Below are 16,545 nucleotides of genomic sequence, written 5' to 3'. Positions count from 1 at the left end.
TACTGGAATTATTTAATGATTTGAAATTCATTATTTTCTTATAATGCACCCAACTCACTCTTCCATGCTACTTTGTTATGGTGTGTTAGTTCAACTCTGAGGCTTCATGAAAACAAGAAGTACTCACAAGACGTTCTCCAGAGAAGAAGTGTATTTCTGCCTTAGAAGAGGGTGTCTTGTGATTAAAAGGCTGAAACACCAGATGATACTAAGGTACAAAACTGAAGATATGTTCCTAACATCCACTGGTGCTCACTAACGTCCGATAACATCAACTGGTGGTAGGCATTAATAAGAGCGGTAGAATGTACAAGGGATATTCTCCATCTTGTTCTAAAATGAGCGTTTAGTTTAAAAAGGCATAGAGGCAGGCACGTGCACAGACAGACCCCTAGTGGTGCTCAAGCACCTGCCCTTTGGCCCTGGATGAGAAAAGTGCCCCTTCTGCTGGAGCACAATTTTTTCTTCATTCATCAATATTTAAGAATAAAAATTACTCTCTCTGTCATCAATTCCCCCCAAATGTGTTTTGATATCTGACGGGGCATTTATTTGAGTTCTTGTGAGAACTTCGCCCCGACATGCTCCGCGGCGCTCACAAGCCCCCGCCGCGCCCCTCCCTCCTCCACTTAGTGCTCATGCAGTGCTGAGCGCCAGGCCAAACGGCTGCAGCCTACTTCTCCTCTGACCCGCAGCATCAGACAAACGTTGTTTGGTGATAAATTAACCACAACATTAGCGCTGCTGAAAACATTACGTCGCAACTGGTCCGACGCTTCCTAAAAAATAAACAAACAAAAAACTCACGAAATCCGTGATTTCAAAGCCTTGTCCAGCTGTTTACAGTTAAGAGAGAGAGGAGCGAGATACAGGCAGGCAGGCAGGCAGACAGGCAGGCAGGCAGGCAGGCAGGCAGGCAGGCAGGCAGGCAGGCAGGCAGGCAGGCAGGCAGGCAGGCAGGCAGGCAGGCAGGCAGGCAGGCAGGCAGGCAGGCAGGCAGGCAGGCAGACAGGCAGAGCAATTTAAAGGCACTTTTACTGTTCTACAAATTAGACAAGTTCACTAGTTTTGTTTCATTTAAAATCGTAATTATTGAAATGAAAGGTAGGTCTTAAGTTGAGCTACATGGCAGTCTGGTGAGGTATATTGTGGTATATTATTAGTGTAATGCTGCTTATGCTTCAACTCTGTCAGAAAACAGTAAAAAAAAATGTGTGTGTTCTGTGTTGTCAGCTTTATAGAGATTATGTAAGTCACTCTTGATTATTATGCACAACATTGATTTATCTCATTTACAAAATTTGCAGCATAATGCCAAGAAAAGAGAGACTCCAACAGCAGAAGGACAGGGAACTGCAGCAAGCAGCTCAGGGTAGCAGCTCTCTTTTATCTTGGATCAGGCCATCAACTAGTAAAACAAATGAGGGAGAATCAGTAACCCTACCTGGTCCAGAGGAGCCCATCACAGATGAGGAAGGACAGACAGAGTGTAGGACTGAGTTATGCCGGTTTTTTTTGGTTTGAGCACCTGCCCCCCAAAATGTCTGTGCACGTGCCTGCATAGAGGTAATGATGTCTGATCTCCTGAGCAGCCACATGGCTTTCATAGTGCTCCCATACAAGCCAGTAGCCAGTCAGATTTACCTTTAGCCTCAGCGTTCGGCCTGTATCATTGATAACAAGGCCAAAACACTTGATGCCACTAAGGTACACGACTGAAGTTATGTCCCTAACATCTGCTAACATCTACTGGTAGTCCTTCAGACGTACAAGGGATATTCAACATATTCTATATTCTACAATGTGTATTGATGGAGGGGAGCTGTTGCAACTTCCATTCAAACACTGCATCAACCATGCGGACACAGTGCACTACCTTCCACTTTACAGACAAACCAGGCCTCTGACGCCCCTCAGTGGTCACTGGTGTACACGCCTATCTGTATTACTGCATTTACATTCACTGCATTTGAGATTCCCAAAGATTTTATATTTTATTAAAAATTAAATTGATAGAAAATATGAACAAGACAGTTTAAATGATTCAACAGAGTATGAGAGAGCACATTAATAATGCTCTATTGGTGGTAGACGTATTAAGGAGAAGTAAGATTTAATTGTGAAGGTTTAGACCGGATGTTCCTCTTGGTGCTGAAGGCATTTGATAGTGGAGCTGAAAGCTGCTGCTGTTTGTGTCTGTGTCGTATCTCGGAGCCTCGGCAGTTCGCTCCTGACATTAACAGCGTCTGGACCTGACCGGATCTGTGAGTTTCTGTCGCCGTGGGCAGTGAGAGAAACCCCGGGACAGCACTGTCTCTTCACGGCTTAGCACCGGTGCAGCTAAATAACAAACTGTAGCTAGCTGTCCCATAGCCTAAGCTATTGTCGCTAGCTAACTGCAATGCTAACTGCAACTATATGAGAAAAAAAAAGAAAATGTCAGTAAACTTTCTCGAAACTTCAACGATGTACAAGTCAGGATGGGCTCTGTACAGCTAAGCTAATGTTAAATGACAACTAAACGTAACACCAGCTAAAACACAGCTAATAGCTGTGCTGCTAAACGTGTAGGTGCAGCGACGGTTGGGAGCTAACATCAGAGAGAAACATAACTGTGACAGCTCAAGGTCTATTTCAAGTCAACCTTGTCGACTTCTCAGGCCCGGTCTCCACCAGCCACACTGCTGGATGTGGCTCTTAATGTCACCCAGGGTTAGCGTGTTAGCTCAGCTAAACAGCATTCCCACTGCTCTCCTAACAACTGCACTGGATGAAGATTAACATTCATCTTCATGCAACCTAAAGGGAGTTAGATTTTGACATTTGCAGTATTGACATACATATTAACCTTGGCTCGTGAATACAAGACCAGTGTGTGAGGCTGTGTGTTTGTTTGTGTGCAGTGAGCACAGCTATGTGCAGCTGTGTGCGGGGCACCAGGGCTCTGTCCCCTGTCCTGCTCCCCAGGCTGCTGCTTCCCCACACGGGCTACAGATTGTCCGGCAGGGCCCTCTGGACCTCACCTCACTGCATGGCCGTCAACGGAGACTCCCAGCTGCTGCCTCTGCCCAGCCAGGCCCGGGTGGTGATCTGTGGAGGAGGTATAGTGGGGACATCAGTAGCTTACCACCTGGCCAAACTGGGCTGGACTGACATTGTGCTCCTGGAGCAGGGCAGGTGAGATACATATCTTTAAAGTTTTAGGTAGTAGGAATGTGTGATATTGTAGAGGTGGTCGGGGGTTTGATGAATTTTAAGGGTCCTCAATTTAATGAATCATATTTCAGACCCAGTTTTGTGGTTGGCCTTTAGGAAACCGGATCCCCAAAGTTCGCAGCTCTGCCACCAACTCTGACCTCTTAAGGCCTCTCGGAGGGGGGGCAGATACAGACAGTCTTTAAGTGAGGAGGCAATAGAAGTAAAAAGAGTTGGTTGGATATTGCTCTATTATTTTAAAACAGGACAATGGCGACAACCAGCAGCTGTAAGGGACATATCATCAGTTGTTTACCTTAGTGTCATCGGGTGTTTCGGCCTTTTAGTCAGAAGACACCCTCCACTAAGGCAGGCCCACCACACGCTGATCAGACCTGGGTGTGTGTGTCTCTCACATCTTGGCCGGAGGGTTCTGCAGTCTGTGATGTTTCTTTTATTGTCTGGCTTAGGGCTCCAGATCCTTAGCTTTTGGACAAACCTGGGGAATGTTGAAATAATGCTTTATTGTTTTATTGTCCTGATAACAGACTTGGTGCAGGAACCACCAGACTGTGTGCTGGCATCGTCAGTGTGGCCAAGCCTATTTCCATAGAGGTTCAAATGGCCAACTACTCCAACAGCCTTTACCAGCAGCTGGAGGAGGACACTGGGATCAAAACAGGTCTGCCTCTGTGACATGGTTATGTCTTACTCATATTGACCCAAACCATTACGCTACTCATGAAGACAAAGGTTTATGATCTGACTCATTGTTGTGAATAATTATTGTCCATGTGGCTTATAAGTTTCCCTAAACCCTTAAATATTTTCAAGATTAATACGCTTTTTGTTTCATTATTTTATCTATCCATATTACAGTCTTTGCTTGAATGATGATCACTTTGAGTTTGAGGACAATCATTTTGACTTTACTTGCGAAATAACCTGGTTTGAGATCTAATGAGTTACATAATATGGCTTTGTTTTCTGTGTTTCTGTGTGTTTTAGGTTATGTGAAGACAGGGTCCTTGTGTTTGGCTCAAAATCAGGATCGTTTCATATCTCTGAAGCGCCTGGCATCCCGACTAAAGTAAGACCTGAAAACCCCAAGTCAATATTACATTTTTTATGTGGAAGGGGGTTGCTGTCAAGCGGCCAAGGGATTTTTAATGAACAACTATTCAAGTCCAGCCGGAGTTAGTGGATATACTGTAACTGAGTTTTGTCTAGATCTGCCACTCCAGGGCATAAACTCTGAGCCTGGTGGTAATATGTTGCTCCAACATATAAACAAGACAGATTACCTTGTTTCTTTGACTGGACAATTTTATTACTGGTAGAAAATCCCAACTATGATCACACAGCTGCTCTATCTCTGTCTTCCACTCCAACTGTTTGTCTGATATTGTCATCACACAAACATTTGTCATGATATTTTAAGCTGATGTCACACTGATGCAAAGAACAAGTATGCAGATGTAAAATCTCTATTCATTTTAAGCCTTTGTCTCTATCTTCTATCCTTAGGGTAATGGGGATCAGCTGTAACATCATTAAACCTAAGGAAGTGGCCAAACTCCACCCTCTTGTTAATATTCATGACCTGGTAGGGGCGCTCCACCTCCCTGATGATGCTGTGGTGTCTCCACCTGAAGTTAACCATGCCTTGGCTGTGGCTGCTGCTGGACAAGGTAACTCAGAACTTACCTTTGATGGACCAGTAATGGAACACTCTATGAAATGTTTAACCAGTAGTACTTTAATATTTAATTCAAGCCATTTTACTGTTCTGCCACCTTCTGCTCATCCTCTTCATTGTCATCTCCTCCCTCCCTCCTCCTTTCTTCTCTCCTGTTTGCTTACTCTATCATCCCCTCATCTTTCTCATACTATCCAGGGGTTCAAATCCTGGAGCGGACCACTGTTCAGCAGGTTCTGGTGGAGAAGGGTCATGTGATGGCAGTGGAGACTGACCGGGGCTCCATTGAGTGTGAATACTTCGTCAACTGTGCGGGACAGGTAAACCTCGGAGTGGAATTGAGGAATACATGTCAGCATCAATGAATCGCAGGGCCATCTTAAATCAAGGAGTCTGAGGGAAAAGCTTTGTCAGCGTTTGGGGGATCATGTCAATTTCTTCTTCTTGTTGCCTACATTATAAACCAGATATAACTAAACATTGGGAAGATTGAGATCACAGACTGTAGCATGTCGCACAGCAAATATCCTTATTACAGCAGCGGAACCATTTGCCACTCTAATGGGGGTGGCTGAAGTTAGCCTGACATGCTAGATCTGAGTTTGAGTCCTGACTGTACAAAATAGTCTGTTTTATGTGAAATGTGCTGTTGTGAGAAATATACCCGTCTTCTTAGCAGCAACATAGACATATTTGTAATGCCTGTCTCTTCTCCAGTGGGCTTACGAGCTTGGCCAGGCAAGTGAGATGAAGGTTTCAGTTCCTCTTCATGGCTGTGAACACTTCTACCTCCTCACAAAACCTCTCCAGGAGCCACTTCCCGCCGGCACGCCAGGTCTCTCACATTAACCTCACAGGAAAATTAACCATCTCTTGCAGCAGATACACATTTACCAACATATTTCAAATTCCAATCACTCAATCTCCTGCAAAAAGTCATGTCCGTAATAAAGAAGAATGTAGTGTCAGTACAATACTACGACAAGCATCAGTCAGCCTTCTAAGATGTAGTCATCCAGTGAGTCATGCTGAAGTCTGATGCCATTATAGCACCATTTGCACACAAACTGTAGTTGGTTCCTCTATTAACACCACCATCACTACAGTGCAGTGCATGATTCAGTCTATAATAATTGATAATATACTCAGAAAATGAATAATTATTTACAGTAAAACTTTTATAATCCTTTTGTGTTAATGTCCATTAAATGGTTTTGCAGGTTTGTTACAAACGAGAGAGAAGGTGATCTAACTGACTTGTGTCTTGTCTTTAGTGGTGATCGATATGGACGGCAGGATATATGCACGGCCATGGCAGGGTGGCCTTCTGTCAGGGGGCTTTGAGAAGAATCCCAAACCCATTTTCACAGAGGGTCGTAACCAGCTGGAGATCCAGAACATGCAGGAGGACTGGGACCACTTTGGTAAAGGAGAGAGCTGGAGGGAGGGATGGGAGGCGAGGGAGGTGGAGAGGCAATCTGTATATTTTGCATACAAAGATTTAATTTGCACATCTAAACTTATTTTGTATATTTAAAACTATTTTGAGCAATTGTACATTGAGATATTATTGGTACACATCACTCGAGACACTTGGCTGTCAAAGTCGTCTCAGAGTTTCAACTCCACTCTATCTCAAGTATATACATAACATAAGTATTATTTGTATTTAATTATAAGTTTTTGGCGAGGCTATACTCATGGATTTTTTATTTATTAATAAGTTTATAATCATCCCTTGTTGATAGAAGAAAAAAAACTGGGTCAGTTCAGGCATCTTTTTTGTAGACTTTTAAAATGTTAATTGTATGGTATGTATGTATGTCCCCACAGGCGTATGCACACACACAAGCACGCACACAAGCATGCACACAAGCACGCACACAAGCATGCACACAAGCATGCACACAAGCACGCACACCTGTCCTTTGGCCTTGGCCTTAAACTGGTAATCTGAGATTTCTCATTCAGTTTGACAGGTTGTCATAAAGACAGCAGTGTGTCAACAACTGGCCCTGAACTGCAGCAACACACTGCGTCAGACCAAGCTGTCAGGGCTTGTTCTTCAACTGTAATCACAGTTATTTTTCGTACAACTGAGTTTTCCATTTTATTGTGCTGTGTTTCAAGTCTGTGATCAAATCTAAGAAACCAATGAAATCAATGAAATTATCAAACTAATTCACAGAATTGGAGGAAAGAGCGGTAACACAATGTAGCTTCTACTGACACAGCACTGAACACTGTTGCCTTAGGGTCGTCTTTCATGAAAGAATACCTGCTGGTCTGTTTATGGCACAATGTGAGAAAAGGTTACACCTCCTGCTGTGCAGCTGGAGCTTGAGCTTGTGGAATCTTTCACAGTTGTACAGCGCTGTTGGTGGTGGAGATAAATCAAAAGGCAATTTAAGCCAAGTCCAGTATTTCTTCTTTGTTTGTTTTTTATTAATGCTAGAAACAACAGAGAAGGTCAAAAAGACAAGTAGCCGCCTCGTGTTGTGACAGGAAGACTGTGGTTTATGGGGAAATACGGGACGGGCATAGTGAACTTTATCATATAAGGGTTTGTTTATCATTTTAAATGTTACACATTGATGTGGATATTTTATGAACTTTCTAAAAAGAAAATTTAGATCAACATCCTTGTCTTGTTTGCCTCCAGAGCCAATGCTCACAGCTCTGATGAGGAGAATGCCTGGTCTAGAGAGCGCTGAGATCCATCAGCTGGTCAACTGTCCAGAGTCCTTTACGCCTGATATGCGCTGCCTGATGGGGGAGACACCGGGCGTCTCTGGATACTACGTGCTGGCAGGGATGAACTCCTCCGGTTTGTCTTTCGCTGGAGGAGCTGGCAAGTAAGGATGTGTATATAAATGTATTTGCTGGAGGACAGCCTGTGGTGTATATGTGAATGAACATTATCAAATGGGTTTGAAGACCAGACTGAAATTTATTCTACACCTGAATGTATTATTTAGGTTTGTGACTGACACAGAAACTAATCTGTTTCTAAATGGCAGCGATCAGAATTGTGATATGTTTTGGTTGCATTGCAATGAAGCACAAATGGTGTCTGTGTGTGATTTGTTCTGAAGGTACCTGGCAGAGTGGATGACCTACGGCTACCCCACCGCCAACGTGTGGCCACTGGACATCAAACGCTTTGGTAACTTGCAGAGCAGCCGAACCTTCCTGAGACACAGAGTAATGGAAGTCATGCGTGAGTAATATACTTTTAAGGGTTACGTTTTTTTAACCATTTTAATATTTGTATTTGTTAAAGATAATAAAAAATTATGCACTGAATTATTAACCCAATCTCTCTAGTCTGACAAGCTAGTTATTTCCCCATTATTCACATATTATGGGTGATGCCAAGGGAAAAGCAATATTTCTTATTAAAAAAACTTCCCTCTCAGGCATGAAACCAGTAAGAGAACAGAGTTTAAGCATCAGATTGGAAAATTCATTTTTTTGCCATCCAAAATGTATCAGAATAACTGAAAGATGTTGATATTTGGTAAATTAGTTGGAGCTGATGGCCTAAAAAACAATTAACATGTTCTTGGTCATAATTTAGTTTTTCCTGTGCTTATAATTCTATGAATGTTAACTGTTTTTGACAGTTTTGCTGTGGTGCTTCAAAGTGTCTGTGTGTGTTTGGGTCCAGCTCTGCTGTATGAACTGAAGGTTCCTCGCTGGGACTTTCAGACTGGCCGTCAGCTAAGGACCAGTCCTCTGTACGACCGCCTGGACACTCAGGGAGCCCGCTGGATGGAGAAACATGGCTTTGAGAGGACCAAATACTTTGTTCCTCATGGGAAAGGTAAGAATTACTGAACAGCAAACATACAATCTACATTCACTTTATCTTACATTTTTGAGTGAGCTTCACAAATCAATTATTTTTATTAAACTCATGAAGAACTCCCAGGTCAGTATGTTTTGATGAAATTCTTCTTTTGCACAGGTCATACACACTCTGATATTTGGCTACAATTTAAGATTATAGAAAACCAATATCTATATGTTCTACTACAGTGTCTGCTTGAGTAAATTTATCAAAGTAATGTGACCAGTATTTCACAGGTGTTTGCTGATCATTTTCTCTGTAAAGGTTTACAGCACTAGTGTGTTCTAGCTAGAGGTTGGCTTTATAGAGTCCGGGTAGTGTGATGTGCAGCAGTCATTAGCCATCATGGCTTAAGATAAACCAGGTTTTAATAATAAAACTAGGAAGGATGCTTGTAGAGCACATACTTCTGCCAAGGCCAAAACCATATTTCTCCAAGTTAATGAAAGTAAAACAAAATCCTTATCTGCCTGTATCTTTAAATCCACCCAATATTTCATGATTTCCTCCTTCCCGCACTTCTCAGAAATCAGTTCTGTAATGTTTTAATAATCTTGCTGACAGACAGAAAGACAGCTTGGAAAACACATCCTCCCTGGTAACAACCGTTCATCAAAGATCTCTTGCACGCTTGAATGTTTTTTGGGGCAGATGTGTAGGCGGAGCTGACACGACCGAAGAAGGAGAATCATAACACAACAATGAATAAAGCAACTAGAAATGACACAATCTCATCACACTTTTATGATAAGTTCCCTCCTCTCTGACAGAAACTGTACAACAGACTGAGGTCACCTGCTGCTGGGATTGAACTGTTGATAATGACATTATATGATTGATCATTTCTTTAAACATTTCTGTTGATATTGTACACTGTGAAGGACTGTGAAAGACTGAGGATCAACTGGCTGTTACTGCTTCTATCAGCAGATGATTTACAGTTTTGCTTAATTTTCTTATTGTCACATCGGGGAAGTCTCTGGAAAAATGCTGCTCATAATCTTGAGAGAATTTCCATTTAAAGAGCTCTTTTTAATTGTAGATTTAAAAGTAGCAAGTGGGGAATTTGAATCTAATGAAGTCTGATAAATGAAATGTCTTGTTGTGGTTTGAGCATTTCCACAGCACACGATGAAGTGTATTTTCTCTAATGCCTGATTTTATTGATCTGTTTTACTGTATGTGTTTGTAGATCTGCTCTCTCTGGACCAGAGTAAGACCTTCTACAAACCAGACTGGTTTGACATTGTTGGAGCAGAAGTGAAATGCTGCAAAGAGGCCGTGTGTGTCATTGACATGTCCTCCTTCACCAAGTTTGAACTGACTGTGAGTGATGATGCATGACAGCTTATAATTGTTAATCAACACTGGATCACATAAAGCATTAAACTGCTGCTGCGCTTGCTTGTGGCTTCATATTTAAAATGATATATTTCCCCTCTGGTCACAGCCAGTCAGTGTTGTCAGCTTGTGTTTACCAAGTTAACCCCTTTGCTCTGTCCTGATGTCCCAGGCAACAGGAGACCAGGCTATGGAGCTGATGCAGCATCTGTGTGCCAACGACCTGGATGTTCCTGTTGGACACATCGTCCACACCGGCATGTTGAACGAGAAGGGAGGTTACGAGAACGACTGCAGCGTTGTCCGCCTCAGCAAGAACAGGTTTGAACCACAAATAACACTGTACACCTGTAGTTTATAATGATTCACTTGAAAAAACTCACACTTTTCTTCTCCTCTGCAGCTTTTTCATCGTTTCTCCGACAGACCAGCAGGTCCACTGTTGGTCCTGGATAAAGAAACACATGCCTAATGAACCACAGCTCCACCTAGAGGATGTCAGCTGGAAGTACACAGGTAAGCGCAGCACACTTGATCTGCGGTGATGTTGCCATCTACTGGCCACACTATTTTAGACACTGGAAGCAATGCACGACATCAGATATCTGCTCAGAACCTTTATTACATGACCTGATTCTGGCAATTGTGAGACATCAGTATGATTTAAGTGGGTGGTTAATCACACATTCAAAAAATAATCAGTATGTTTGTAATGTAATTACCTTAACTGTCTGAAATGTGAGCAACATTTACAGGTATAAATACATTTTCTGTATACCAAATAAAACACCAACCAACCAACTTGTGCAGGCACTGTGCAGTATATCCCTAATCTAATGATCCAGATGTTATTGGTGGTAACTAAGACTAATTATTATTATTAGTTAATAATTCCTTTTTAAGTTACAAGTACAATTAGGTCAGGTTTTTGTTAAAAAAAGAAAAAGAACACTATCACCTCTGACTTGAGTCCCTCTCATCTCCTTTGTACATTTTAATATTATTACTACTGATTGTGGTCCAGGTCAGGAAACATGGAGGGAGGAAGTACCTGACCTGGGCTGAGCTTTGTTAACCCGGCGATCTTTCTTTCTCTATTACCCGCAGCTTTAAATCTGATTGGACCTCGTGCAATGGATGTTTTGGCTGAGCTGTCATATGTTTCCATGACACCTGACCACTTCCCCTCCATGTTCTGTAAGGTAAGAAACAACGGCTAGTAACAGTAACATTATATGGTTATCTCCACGTTGACATGAATGGTAACTGATTGTGTTTGTGTGTGTTTACAGGAGATGAGTGTGGGCTATGCCAACGGGATCAGAGTGATGAGTATGACTCACACTGGAGAGCCAGGCTTCATGCTCTACATCCCCATAGAGGTTCAACCTGCACACACTAACATGTAGTCACAGGATGGTTTCTAAGCTTTTATTACACAGTACTTGAAGTTCATCACTGTCTTCCTCTGCTCCCCACAGTATGCCCTGCATGTGTACAACGAGGTGATGTCAGTGGGTCAGAAGTACGGGATTCGTAACGCAGGGTACTACGCGCTGCGCAGCCTTCGCATAGAGAAGTTCTTTGCCTTCTGGGGTCAGGACCTGGACGCTTTCACCACCCCGCTGGAATGTGGACGAGAGTTCAGGGTTAAGTTTGACACGGTCAGTAGACACTCGGGCTGCGTATCAGTATTGATGCATTATATTAATTATTGTACAAAATGCTTTTTTGAAGCTCTCTGTTAAGTTTGACTTGGTTTAAAGATGAGAGAGGAGCAGAATACTAAGAGGCTCTGCTGTACTGAAGCCGTCAACATATGGGTTGTAGTCTTTGCCGGGATGGAAAAGAAAATGTCACCAGACTGCACCTGCAGGCATAACAGGTGGCCCTGAACACTGAGAGTGGTTTAGTTTACCTGAAGATTACCATCAGTCACATTGAGACTGTCTGCTGCACACATCTATAATGAGTCAAAGTGTTAAAGACTGGAACCCACAGTGTGCAATTAGTTTCAGTTGCTTTCAGATGATCAGTCTTTGTTAATGCAGAAATGTGTGAGATCAAAAAGCTGTGGTTTGCTGTTGCTCCTGTATTCACACAGCTCAGTGTCATGTTTGAGGATGTTATTTGTTTGTAGGGCAGGCTTCATAACCTCAAGCCGTTCTGCTGCTGAGATCACGTGTTCTCTCTCTAAGTTAAAGTGTTTGTCTGTGTCTTTTTCATCTGGAGATAGGTTTTCTTTTTGTTATTTTCATTTTCCAGGACATCAGATTTTTCTGGTTTGATGCTGACTTTATACGAGGGGGCCAGGTGGAGTAGTCCACAGACAATCTGGAGGCTCTCAGTCTGACATTTGCGTTCACACATGCTCCTCTTTCAGAGAAAGTGCAGAGAAATTCCGGAGTTCAGTGCATGTCTGAAGGCAGCTTAAATTGACGTCTGCGTCTTTTATGTGTAAAGCAGAGTTTTTACTAGGGGGCTGGCAGGAGCAACTCTGGAGAAAGTCCAGAGCCTCTCCCTCGGCCATTTGCGTTCTCACATGCAGCCCCTCTGGAGAATGTCAGATTATCAGAAGTTCAGTTCAGGTCTGAAAGCAGTTTAACAGTTCTCTGTTGTTAATCTCTCCTGTTTATCTCTCCTCATCTTTTACATATTCCTCTTCTCTTCTTCCTCCCCTCCACTTTTTGTCCACTTCCCTCACTCCTTTTTGTTTCATTTTCTTCTTCTTCTTGTTTCCTCCTCCTCCTCCTCATCCTCCTCCCATCCTGTCCTGTGTCTGTACCTCTGTCCTGTCTGCCCACCATCAGGACAAAGACTTCCTCGGCCGTGAGGCGTTGCTGCAGCAGCGTCAGGATGGTGTGTTCCGGCGGTTTGTCATGCTGGTTCTCGAGGATCATGACACTGAGCTAGACCTGTGGCCGTGGTGGGGGGAGCCCATCTACCGTAACGGCCAGCTGGCCGGGACAACCACCAGCAGCGCCTATAGCTACACCCTGGAGCGCCACGTCTGCCTTGGCTTTGTATCTCCGCCACCAGGCCGAGAGGGGCTCCCCACACCCATCACCCCAGACTTCATCAACCGTGGGGACTATGAGGTGGACATTGCTGGCCAGCGCTACCCAGCCAAAGCCAAACTCTACCCCTTTAGCTCACTGTTCACTCAACAAAAACGCCGCAAGGAAGACATTGAGCTCAGCAACCTCCAGGGGAAGTGATGCAGAGAAATAGAAAATCCTCTGATACTCCTTCAGATCACCAAATCCACTCCTGCACTTAACTCACAGTGCCAACCTATCTTCCCTTCTCTGGCTCCCGCTCAGAGGGCTGATTGCACAATCACTCCTGGTCCCTTTAATGTTTAACTTCAACGTCGCATATCCCTCTTTCAAAGTGCAATATTTAACAGGAGCCAAGTGCTTGAGCTCCTGTGTCATGTAAGTGTGTAGTTCTTTTTCAGTCCTTTCCTCCTTAGCAATCAAACACAGTCCACACAGTCTCAGAGCCTCCTTCACTGGGACAACCTGCAGTTAAGTGCCTTTGTCAAGGCAACACCAACACTAGCTCTTGAGAACTTTGTTCACTTTGTTTACTTTAACTCGTCCAGAAGGGAATTTTCATTCGACCGACAATCGTCTCCAGTCGCGTTTCTGTCATTGTTACGAGTTTGAAAAGAAATTCAGAGCTGATGTGTGTGTAGATGTTGACTCTGTTTCTCAAGTTGAAACATTTGCTGCTTTAAAGAATGCGAGTGATGTGACGTGTCTTACAACAGGAAAATATCCTCCCCAGTCAGGGGGAAAGGCCTGATATTATCTTTATGAAACCATTGCTTTGTGTGCCGCCCATTACTACCACTTGCACTCCTGATGAAAACGCTTCCTAAAAGCCTCAACCCATTTTCTTTAACCCTTTTTACCATCAACTTTTCTGGGGTTATTTTGCTGTGAGTTTCGCGGTAATATAATCCAACCTGTTATTTATGTTCTGTGCTCGTTTGGAATCAGCGTTGCTCCTCTGATGCTGATGTTTTGTTGTATTCATGCTGTTGAATGCGTGGCAGATATTCGGTGAAACCAGGCTGGGAGAGCTGCAAGCGGAGCTGTAGTCCCAGACCTGTTGACTGGAGTCCACGTTTTCTTACATTGGCAATTTGAGTTTTGCCTGATTCAGAGTTTAGACATTTATGTAAAGGAAGGACTCCATTTAAGATAAAGCAAAGTATTTTTGTATAGCTAGTATGTATAAAATCTCTATTTTCTGTACTGCACATTTTTTCTATGTCAGTTTTAAGTTATATCGGCCGTATGAATCGTCAGTTTGAGCAGTTTCGTCCTTGCAGTCGTCCTTCTGATCATGGATTATTTCAAATGCTTTCCAGAATATTCCCAACATGCAGCAGCAGCTTGATGTTTTCCAACCTGCGTGTTTGAATACAGAACATCTATAATATAATTTGGTGTGGGGGAGCCACAGAACAGCAGGCCTGGAGCTGGTAGGGATTTCGCTTGTTGTTGTCTCCTGGTGTCAACAGGCTCTGCAGCAAACTGTGGGATCATGAACATTCGCTTGTCTGGCCAAATGAAAGAGCAGAGGTCGCTTTGGTCACGTACTCTGCCTGAGTGCCTTGACTTTAGGAGGGTGGATGGTAGAATTTAAAGGCAAAATCTGTGATCCAGACGTAAATAAAACACCACCCACCTCTCCCCGGCTGACTGACGGAACACATACACATTTAAGCTGGGAGCAACAGCTAAATCAATGTTCATGTTTATTGAATTTGTTTAAGGCTGTTGCTTATTTTTCTATTTACGCTCTCTCCAACTTTATTGTTATAATCATGAATTTATTTGCTCGGTTTAATTACGAGATTTATTTATTTTCTTTCCCTGAAAATCCTCTTAAACTCCAGCAGCAGCAGTTTCATTCATTTGGGGCCCGTCTGAAGCACTTTCACCTCTGAGAGTAGATTGCAGCCTCTTTCAGTTTGGATGTTCCAGAAAGCAGCTGCAGTGTTGACAAAATGAGAATATAGACGGCCTCATTAAATCTCCATTGACGTGAGTGTGACTCTTTTTTCGAACACCTCAGGCTTTTACTCTGCAAAAGGGTGTAAGAAAGAATCAAGGAAATGTTCGGTGTGGTTGGCGTTGACGAGCTGTTTGGCAGCAGACGAGTCTTAGCAGCAGGACGATAAAGGGACGTAGTGTTCATTTTACAACATGGCTGCTGCTGTGTGGCTGAGAAAGTGCACAAGATGTGTGTCTTGTGTCGTGTTTCTGTTCCATCTCCAGCTGCAACAGGGAGTCGGCACATTGCTTATAAAGGGCTAATTTTTTTTGTGTGTGCACTTAATATTAAATGAAACGTTTGCATGTGAGAGTCTGGTGGATTATAAGGAGTCTTTATGTCAGTGTGTTCACTATGGGGCTTTAACCCTGACCTCTGCTCTGTAGAACCAACATCTCCCTTCAGCAGCGATGCTCTGCTTGGACTCTTTGAAACTAAATGGCCACATTGGACTTGAACTGTTGTCTGATGTTGAAATGTAACATTTCCAAATGTTCTGTTCAGTTCATGTACAAGGGTCCATAATCACACTTCAACCAATAGAGCTTGTGATTAACACTCTAACCATGGCTGTGCTGTTCTCATCACACACATCTACCAGGTTTTACATGAGAACGTACGTCCAGAAGATTGTTACGCTAAGGGAAGTCTGTTGTGATGATGACTCATCTGTCACATACACATACTCAACACCAGGGGAAGTGGTTTGTCTCTTATTTAACATCTTTCATACTGGACTGATCTGTAAATGACAGCTTTCCCCCCAAAGCTTTCTACTGTTGTGTTCATATCATATTAAACTGATGTTTGGCTGTCTAATGTTAAATATAGAGAAATTGTTCATACCAGAAAGTTGAAGTTGCTTCATCTGTTCATTGTGTGTGTGTACACATGTACTTATATATCTTTGTGAGGACCGTTTTGAAGAAAGACCTTACAGAGTGGGAACATTGTGGTTGGTCCTCACTTTTTCAAAGGGCTGTTAGTGAGTTAAATTAGGTTTAGATTAGGGTTGGGTATTGAGTGTGAGATTGGATTTAAAACACACCACGCTAAATTATTGCTACGAGGGCAGATGTACCTTATTAACACCAACACTGATTGGTTAAAATCCCACCATAAATGAAATAAAAGGTTTAAATGTCCACAGACACAGGTGGAGCAGTACGAGCAAGTTCTTATTAAAATCCTCCAGACTTCAATGGTCTCTCCCCAGACTGTCAAGTTAAATAAGATGAGACATTTTATTATGAGTTTATAAAATTAATGAATAAATAACTGAAAGATTGTGGAATTCATAAGAGAAAGAAATACAATAATTATAACTCAAACTAATTAAGAACATCTGGCGTATCCATATATAATTATACATTGACATTATGGTGAG

At 42.8% G+C, this 16,545-nt stretch overlaps 1 protein-coding gene across 1 annotated transcript; it reads left to right on the top strand.

Moving 5' to 3' along the window:
• Positions 1 to 2,147: 2,147 nt before the first annotated feature.
• On the top strand, positions 2,148 to 16,010 carry pdpr (pyruvate dehydrogenase phosphatase regulatory subunit). The gene is made up of 18 exons (XM_035151186.2): positions 2,148 to 2,264; positions 2,904 to 3,177; positions 3,744 to 3,877; positions 4,204 to 4,285; positions 4,723 to 4,886; positions 5,093 to 5,214; positions 5,612 to 5,729; positions 6,169 to 6,318; positions 7,557 to 7,749; positions 7,990 to 8,114; positions 8,565 to 8,720; positions 9,940 to 10,073; positions 10,261 to 10,409; positions 10,492 to 10,604; positions 11,196 to 11,290; positions 11,381 to 11,470; positions 11,570 to 11,752; positions 12,899 to 16,010. Exons 2-18 carry the CDS (start codon positions 2,915 to 2,917, stop codon positions 13,304 to 13,306), a joined length of 2,679 nt encoding a protein of 892 aa, XP_035007077.1. The 5' UTR covers positions 2,148 to 2,264; positions 2,904 to 2,914; the 3' UTR covers positions 13,307 to 16,010.
• Positions 16,011 to 16,545: the final 535 nt, after the last annotated feature.

The sequence above is a fragment of the Hippoglossus stenolepis genome, chromosome 1 (genome assembly GCF_022539355.2).
Source record: "Hippoglossus stenolepis isolate QCI-W04-F060 chromosome 1, HSTE1.2, whole genome shotgun sequence".
In the NCBI taxonomy this organism is placed as follows: Eukaryota; Metazoa; Chordata; class Actinopteri; order Pleuronectiformes; family Pleuronectidae; genus Hippoglossus; species Hippoglossus stenolepis.
Note: the sequence above shows the minus strand (reverse complement) of the source record. Positions and strands in the feature narration are given on the sequence as shown.

Coding starts and splice junctions, on each gene's coding strand:
- pdpr (XM_035151186.2), top strand. CDS start 2,915: ATGTGCAGCTGTGTGCGGGGCACCAGGGCTCTGTCCCCTGTCCTGCTC. Junction 10,074..10,260: donor TCACCAAGTTTGAACTGACT/GTGAGTGATGAT, acceptor CTGATGTCCCAG/GCAACAGGAGACCAGGCTAT. Junction 11,753..12,898: donor TCAGGGTTAAGTTTGACACG/GTCAGTAGACAC, acceptor GCCCACCATCAG/GACAAAGACTTCCTCGGCCG.